General features: G+C 35.6%; 1 protein-coding gene across 1 annotated transcript in view; it reads left to right on the top strand.

The window, feature by feature from the left end:
• Positions 1-7,876, top strand: part of LOC106870385 (hephaestin-like protein) — a 65,307-nt gene extending 57,431 nt beyond the window's left edge. The window contains exon 13 of the mRNA XM_014916428.2: positions 7,395-7,876. Coding sequence (XP_014771914.1) covers positions 7,395-7,699 — 305 coding nt within the window. The 3' untranslated portion in view covers positions 7,700-7,876. The remainder of the gene's footprint in view (positions 1-7,394) is intronic.
• Positions 7,877-8,992: the final 1,116 nt, after the last annotated feature.

Below are 8,992 nucleotides of genomic sequence, written 5' to 3'. Positions count from 1 at the left end.
CATGGCACCTTGGGCAAGTGTCTTCTACTATAGCCTTGGGCCAACCAAAGCCTTGTGAGTGGATTTGGTAGACGGAAACTGAAAAAAGCCCATCGTATATATGTATATGTATGTGTGCATATATGTTTGTGCATCTGTGTTTCTGTGTTTGTCCCCCGAGCATTGCTTGACAACCGATGCTGGTGTGTCTATGTCCCCGTAACTTAGCGGTTCAGCAAAAGAGACCGATAGAACAAGTACTAGGCTTACACAGAATAAGTCCTGGGGTTGATTTGCTCGACTAAAGGCGGTGCTCCAGCATGGCCGCAGTCAAATGACTGAAACAAGTAAAAGAGTATAAAACAATGAGTTTAAGAAAATGAAATAGCAGGCAATTGTCCCTCATTCCTTACTGTTTTATTTTTAAGAAAATAAGGAACGACATGTTGAATAATGTTAGTTCTAGAAACACTATTCCTAAAAGCAAGACGGGTGGTATAACAGCAAAACCTTTGAGTTTAAGTCTTTTGGTTCAGGTATACCCTGAGACTAAGCAACAATTTTCAGCCAATAAGAAAACTGCTATGTGGATGTTTGGTTTGCTAAAAATAGCAGTCAAATTTCCTTCAAATTGCTTTATCATCTTAAAAAGGACACTATGGATAATGTAGTCCTAGATACACTACCCATAAAAAAAAAAAAAAAAAAAAACTTGATCATGGTTGGAATACTTTAATTGTAAGCCTGTTTGAGCAGGGCTGACCAGGGGTTAAACAATAATTAACACTACAAACATTACAACTGCAACTATCACTACCCACCACCACAGCCATCACCACCAACACCTCAGCCACCAGCATTAAAACTATTAGCAATTTCATAATTTTCTTGATCAGCAATATCAGAATTTGCACATTCAGTATCTGCAGACCCATAACCGATGGAATTCTTGCCATAGCCATTACATCTTTTTGCATATCAAGGACTGCACTGTTCAGTTATGTTCTCTCTTTTTTAAGATTGTAAGGTATGATTTGAGGGACATGTGGTTGTTACTTCAGGCAGATTGAGTGGCTACATAGAGGCTTTTTTGTTGACTCTTGATGCCCTAATGAGAAAGCTCTAATGTGCTATAATTAAAAACAGATCTAATCAATGGTTAACCAGTATCTATTTGATGCTATATTAACGAAGACAATATGTAGATTTAGCAATATTTACCTAACTGGCTCTTATGCTTCCAGGATCGATAAATCGAAAGCCAGGTACTGATGTTGATTTAATTGTACCTCCCACCAAAATTTGTGGCCTTGTACCATTGTTAGAATCAATATTTAAAGGCATATATTTCTTAAAATAGTTTTACTTAGGAATATCTAAGATAGTATTAAATGATTATAAATTCATGAGTTTTTTTGTTAACAAACTGAATTAGATTAGTTTGTATTGAATTAAAATATTCTATATCCTTTGTCATTTTTTTTCTCTGTTTCTTTTACAATTTGCAATTTAACATGCTAACAATAATATTAAAATAGGATAAAAATAATAATAATAATAATAATAATAATAATAATAGGAAAACACTCAGCGAGAAATGGAAGAAAATTTGAAGAAAGAAGAAAAAAAAACAACATAATAATAATAATAATAATAATAATAATAATAATAATAATAAAATATTGAGTCATCCCATAAATAATGCAGTTTTTTTCAATTGCATGAACTAAAAAGTGGAGCAGAATGGGATAAACTAACTGCATCAACTTGCTATAAAAACAGGTAGTAGTTTTACCTTGTACTTATTCTTAGTGCAAGTTTTGAAGAGTGCAGTTCGATTTTAACAGTTATTTTTTTCAAAGCTATAATGGAAGTGACAATGGAGCATATTTGGCATATTTTGCTTTATGAGTTCCATAAAAGCAAGAATGCAACAGAAAGTGCGAGAAATATTAATGCAGTATATTGGGATCTGACAATAAGTGTAAGCCTGTGTCAACGGTAGTTCCAGAAATTCCAAGCTGGAAACTACAGCCTAGAAGACAAGTCTCATCCTGTAAGATCTGTAGAGTTTGATAAGGACATCCTGCAAACCCTGGAGGGACAAAATCCAATTGTAACTACTGAGGAACTAGCAGAAAAGCTTGGATTTGGTCATTCAATCATTCATCAACACCTGCATACTATCAGAAAAGTTAGCAAATGGGTTTCTCACAAACTTTCTGAGTTTAATCACATGCAGAGAGTGAATGTGTGCTCTTCTTTGCTGTCATGTCTCATGAATGAACCATTTTTTGGACCGAATAGTGACTGGTGATGAAAAAGGGGTTCTCTATAAAAATGTCAAGTGCTGAGGACAGTGGGTAGGGAAAGGAGAAACACCAGCATCTCAGGTTAAAGAAGGTCTTCACCCATGTAAGGTATTGTTATCTGTTTGGTGGGATATGAAAGGTTTAGTCTACTTTGAACTTTTAAACCCAAACCAAACGATAGCAAAGGGGATCTACTGTGAGCAGGAAGAGCAGCTTAACTCAGTGCTAGAAGAAAAATGACCATCTTTGGTTTCAAAACGAAAGGTGTTCTACCACCAGAATAATGCTTGGCTTCATACAGTGAGGATAACATTCCATAGGCTGGAGCAGTTTCAATGGGAAGCAATGCCCCACCCACCATATTCACCGGACATTGCCCTACCTGATTATCATTTATTCCACAGTCTTCAAAATCATTTGGACAGAAAAAATATGAATTCTGTAGACAAGGTCAGAACAGTACTGGATGAGTATTTTTCCTCACAGACAAGTGAATTTTGGAAGAGGGACCTTGCAAGTCTACCAGATAGATAGAAGAGCATTGTAGAAAATGAAGGAGAGTATATTTTAAATTAAAAAAGAACTTTGTTTATCTTAATTTTGAAAAATAAAAGAAGTATAAAAAAACCATATTATTTATGTGATGACTCAATAATAGTCTTTATTATAAGCACAAGGCCTGATTTTCTGAGGGAGAAAGTAAGTTGATTACATTGACCCCAGAATTCACCTTATATTTATAATAATAATAATAATAATAATAATAATAATAATAATGATAATAATAATAATAATCCTTTCTGCTATAGACACAAGGCCCAACATTTTGCAGGAGGAGACTAATCATTTACATCAACCCCAGTGCTTCTCTGGTACTAGATTTATCAGCCCCAAAAGGATGAAAAGCAAAGTCAACCTTGGCAGAATTTGAACTCTGTACATAGACACCAATAAATGCTGCTAAGCATTTCGCCCAGTGTTCTAAAGATTCTGCCAGTTCACCACCTTTATAATAATAATAATAATAATAATAATAATAATAATAATAATAATCCTTCTACTATAGGCACAAGACCTGAAATTTTGGGGGAGGGGACTAGTCGATTACATTGATCCCCAGTACACAACTGGTACTTAATTTGTTGACCTGAAACAGATGAAAGACAAAGTTAACCTTGGTGGAATTTGAACTCAGAACATAGTGACAGGCGAAATACTGCTAAGCATTTTGCCCAGCATGCTAATGATTGTCAGCTCGTTGCCTTTATGATAATAATAATAATAATAATAATAATAATAATAATTCTGAATGTTATAAGGAGACAATGGGGAAATATTGCTCCTGATGCAAATCAAGCCAAGGAGTTCTGGAGCAGATTATGGAGAAACAATGTGGTGCATAAAAGGGATGTAATGTGGATAGGAACTATCAAGACAGAATTACAAGGAGGAAAGAAACAAAGGAACATTGTCATAAGCATGCGGGACATAAAAGAACAAGTGGGTAAAGTGCCTAACCAGACCAGATGGGATTCATGTCTGAAGAGATGCCATGCGGTGCATGAAAGACTAGCAGCCCAATTGAATGAGTGTGTCCCCACATGGATGGTGATTGGGAGGACAACTTGTAATGAAAGATAGAAAGGGAAATATTGTGGAAAACTACCGTCCCATAGCATGCCCAAACATAATCTGGAAGATACTCACTGGAATATATGCGACAAAGATATACACTTTCCTGGCACAGGAAGAAATACTACCAAGGGAACAAAAAAGATGTAAGAAGAGTTCTCAGGGTACCAAGGATCACCTGGTCATCAATAAAACAGTTTTGAGGCATTGTAAAAAACATCATACAACACGTCTATGGCTTGGATTGACATTAAGAAGGCATAAAATATACCTCATTCTTGGATCATTGAATGCCTGCAGATGTTTAGTGTTGCTGACAACATCACAAATTTTCTGATGCATAGCATGAAAGAGTGAAAAACCAAATTGTACTGCAGTAATGTATTCCTTAGAGAAGTTAATATTAAAAGGGGAATCTTCCAAGGTGACTCATTTTCTCCATCACTTTTTGTAATTGCATGAATACCCATAACAATGACACTTAGGAAAGTTAAGATGGGTTACTGATGTGGGAAGAAAGACCCATCATGGAACCATCTTCTGTTTATGGATGACCTGAAATTATTTGGGAAATCTGAGAAACAGATAGATTCCTTAACCAAAACAGTCCAGAAGTGTGGTAGGACATCGGTATGGAATTTGGGATTACCAAATGCTCAGTACTTAATATGAAAAGAGGGAAGAAAGCAGCCTGCAGAGGATTGTGGTTACCATCAGGAGAGACCATGGGTGAACCTGACAGTAGTGGGTATAGATATTTAGGGATTTGGGAGCTGGATGATATTCTACACAGAGAAATGAAAGTCAAGGTCAGTGAGGTGTATCAAAAAAGGGTGAAGATGGTGTTGAAATCCAACTTCAATGCCAAAAATTTCATTACCGCAATGAATATCTGGGCAGTTGCATTGGTCAGATATAGTGCATCCATCCTCAAATGGACTAAGGAGGAAATATCAACATTGGATAGAAGGACGAGACAGTTGATGACGCTGCATAGAGTGCTACACGCTAAAGCAAACGTAGACAGATTGTATATGAAAAGAAAGAATGGTGGCACAGGACTAATTAGTATAGACCATTGTATAAAGAGTGAAAGGAGAACTCTTGCCGTGCATTTGATAAATAGTGATGAAGACCTGCTGCAATATGCAGCAAAGGATATGGGTGTAAATGCAGATGAAATGATGGGCAAGGCAGAGTTTAAGCAAAGAGTTGAGGAGAAGAGAAAAGAAGACCTTCTTGAAATGAGAATGGACAGTTTGAAAGGAATACACAAAACGTTAAGGATAATACAGCATCGTGGGCATGGCTTGAGTGAAGTGATTTGAAGCGTACCACTAAAAGCCTGATCATTGCTGCACAAGACCAGGCTCTCACTACTAATTCAGTGAAGTATAACATCTATGAAACTTCTGGCATCTAGAAATGCAGACTCTGTGGAAAGACTGTGAAAAATGTGATCCACTTGGTAAGTGGATGTGAGAGCTTTGCATAATAAGAATACAAATGCCACCACGATAAAGTGTATGTGTATCTTCATTGGCTCTTATGCCGTAAATAACAATATGAAGTAACAGAGAACTGGTATGAGCATGTACCAAATAAAGTTATGCAGGAGGATGGAAAAGTAATGGTACTCTGCGATAATGATTTTCAGATGAATCGTGTAAATCAAACACTGTTAGCCAGATATTGTCATATTGAATAAGAGAGACAAATAGTGTCAGATCATTGATGTAGCCATACCAAATGACATAAACGTTGTGAGCAAAGAGGTTGAAAAAAATCACCAAGTACTCCGAAATGAAAGTGGAAATGGTAAGACTGTATGGAATACAAGAGGGTAATTTAAAAGTGATACCAGTGATGATCAGAGCATTGGGCTTAATTCCATTGAAACTTCAAGACTTCTTAAGGCAACTGGAAATTCCATGCATGATTGATGTCTTACAAAAAAGCAGCCTTATTGGGCGCAGTGCACATCTTAAGAAATATATTATCTATCTGAGGTCCTTCTTGTGACTTGACAGATGACTAAGGACTCCAATGCATTTTAACCTACCCTGTGTTATGAAGGAATAATAATGATAATAGTAATGGTGATGAGGATGATGATAATAATAATAATCCTTTCTGGTATTCATTTTATCAGCCCCCAAAAGGATGAAAGGCAAAGTTGAGCCCAGAATGTAAAACCAGCCTGCAAACAATTCAACCAGCTTGCCACCTTAAAAATAATAATAATATTACTGTTAATGATATAATAACAACAGTGCAGGTGTGGCTGTGTGATAAGAAGTTATTTTTCCAACCACATGGTTCCAGGTTCGGTCCCACTGCATGGCACCTCAGGCATCCTCTACTATATCCCAGAGCTGACCAAAGCCTTGTGAAAGGATTTGGGAGACAGAAACTGAAAAAAGCCAGTTGTACATATGTGTGTGTAGGGGCGAGGGTGTGTGTGTGTGTGTGTGCGTGTGTGCGTGTGTCTGTGTCCTTGGCTTGACATAGTGTGACAGTTGTAAATGAGTGTCACTGTTGTACAAGCAGTATCATTCATTTCCTATATTCTGTGAGTACATTGGAAATATTATCTTGCTTGGAAAAAGGTGAAGGGTGACAACAGAAAAGTATCTGGCCATAGAAAATCTGTTTGAAATAAATCCCATCTAATCCATGGAAAACTGGACATCAAAATGATGATGTTTCTAATTTAGGCACAAGGCCAGTAATTTTGAGAGGAGAGTGTTAGGTGTTGTCACTGAGTCTAGTGTTTAGCTGGTCTTTTATTTTGACTCTGGGAATGAGGAGAAGAAAAGCAAAGTCAACCTTGGAAGGGTTTGAAATCAGAATATGCATATGGTCGTACAAACTGCTTAGAAAGGCAAATCCCTCAAATCATATTCATCTTAAAAAAGGGAGGACATATTGGATAATATAATCTTAGATACACTATCATCATCATCATCATCATTTAACATCCATTTCTCATGCTGGCATGAGTTAGGCAGTTTGATCAGAGCTGGCAAGTCAGAGTGCTACATGAGGCTCCACTTGCCTGTTTTGGCTTGGTTTCTGTGGATGGATGCCTTTCTAACACCACCCACTTTACAGAGTATACTGGGTGTCTTTTACATGTCATAGGTGTCACAACTTAAATACATTTGATCAAAAGTCCATTTAATCAAAGTTGACCTAGGGCTAAACAACAACATAAACTATTTTTATCTACTCCACATTTCTGCACTATTTAATATCATTTCTCATAATAATCATTTCAATTAGTAGAATATTTTATAAAAAGATGTTCAAGTTTGCTAATGTCATAGTTCATAGCTTTTACACCCATCTTCAGAATGAATATTATAAGTGTTATGTAAAGCAATCATTGCTGTAGTTGCCAAAATAAAAACAAATACTACAAACAATCTTTTTTTTTTTTTTTTTTTTTTTTTTTTTTCACTTTTGCAGCAATTAATGGTTTTCTCTTTGGAGCATTGAAAGGTCTGAATATGGTGAAACAAGATAAAGTCTACTGGTTTTTAATAGGATTGGGAACTGAAGTTGACATACATTCTGTTCATTTCCATGGCAACACATTTCTCCATTATACAGACTACAAACATAGAAAAGATACATTGGATCTATGGCCTGGTGCATTTAAAACCATCGTCATGGTTCCTGAAAACCCAGGTAAATGGTTACTCCATTGCCACGTTGATGACCACATCATAGGGGGTATGAACACAATCTATACAGTTGAAAATATGCCCTAATTCTGAGCATAATTGTAAGAAGCCCTTCATATATTCAAGCAGATAATATATTTAACTTTTCACAGATGAAGATTTTTGCTATATGGTTTTGTAAACGTTTCCTTTTGTTTCTCTAGAAATTATTGCAATTATTATTTTTATCGTATTAAAATGAATAAAGTCATCTTAAAAAACCAAGTATTGTCATTTTAATTTTATGTCTGTGCGCATGTAGTCATTCCTGAATAAATCTTTCTTTAAAATATCCTAATTTTGACTCAAGGCCAGCAATTTTTGGTGGGTGGGGAGGTAATTTGATTACATTTACCCCAGTACTCAATTGGTACTTATTTTATAAATCTCAAAAGGATGAAAGGCAAAGTTAACCTTGACAGAATTTGAACTCAAAACAGAAAGAGCCAGAAGAAATGTCATTAAGCCTTTAGCATTCAGATTTCTCTATCAAATGTAATGCTTACAGTATATACTCGCTGATAATTCACACCAGTGGATAGGTCGCACCCTTAGTTTGGGGTTGTCAAAGTAGGTATTTGTGGTTGACTCACAGATAGGTTGCATTATAATCTGAGGAGTTACATGGCCCTTTTTTTTATGTAAATATAACTAATATTTGTTAAATATTATCAAATATTTGCCTTTATTTCAAAACTTTGTTTACAAATATTAAAACATTTTCGCAGAAGTGGCTTTATGAAAGTAGTCTAATTGATAAAACAACTCAACAAAAAAAAATCAATACATATCAACTTGACAAGGAAAACATTTAGAATTACAAGCAGAATAGAAAAAAATGTTACATAAGAAAAGTGTTTATTCATTTACATATAGTTATTAAATTCTACCAGGATTGAAACACCCAAATTCTTGGGTTTCTACTTCAGATCCCTGTGATGTCGAATAGATAGGTCACACCCCTGAATTTTATTGAAATTTTTGGTGAAAAAGTGCAACCTACCCGCGAGTGTATACAGTATTTATTCATATTGATTGGAATTAGTCATGCATAACATTGTAGCTTTGAAATTTCAATGAAGTAACTGTTTATTTTTAGGATAATATTGTAGGGTAAGTGAAGGAGACCAGATCTGGCCAGTTTGAAGATAAAACAGGTAGAGTATTTTGGCCGGATATGGTCAGTTTAAAAGCTAAAGGGTTAAGTATTTTGTCCAATGTACTAACAATCCTGCCTGCTTGCCACCTTAATCTGTTTTTAAAAATATGAGTCCAACCACTGCTAACATGAAGATGGATGTTAAATGATGATGATGATGATGATGATGATGATGATGATGA

The sequence above is a fragment of the Octopus bimaculoides genome, chromosome 2 (assembly GCF_001194135.2).
Source record: "Octopus bimaculoides isolate UCB-OBI-ISO-001 chromosome 2, ASM119413v2, whole genome shotgun sequence".
Taxonomy (NCBI): domain Eukaryota; kingdom Metazoa; phylum Mollusca; class Cephalopoda; order Octopoda; family Octopodidae; genus Octopus; species Octopus bimaculoides.
Note: the sequence above shows the minus strand (reverse complement) of the source record. Positions and strands in the feature narration are given on the sequence as shown.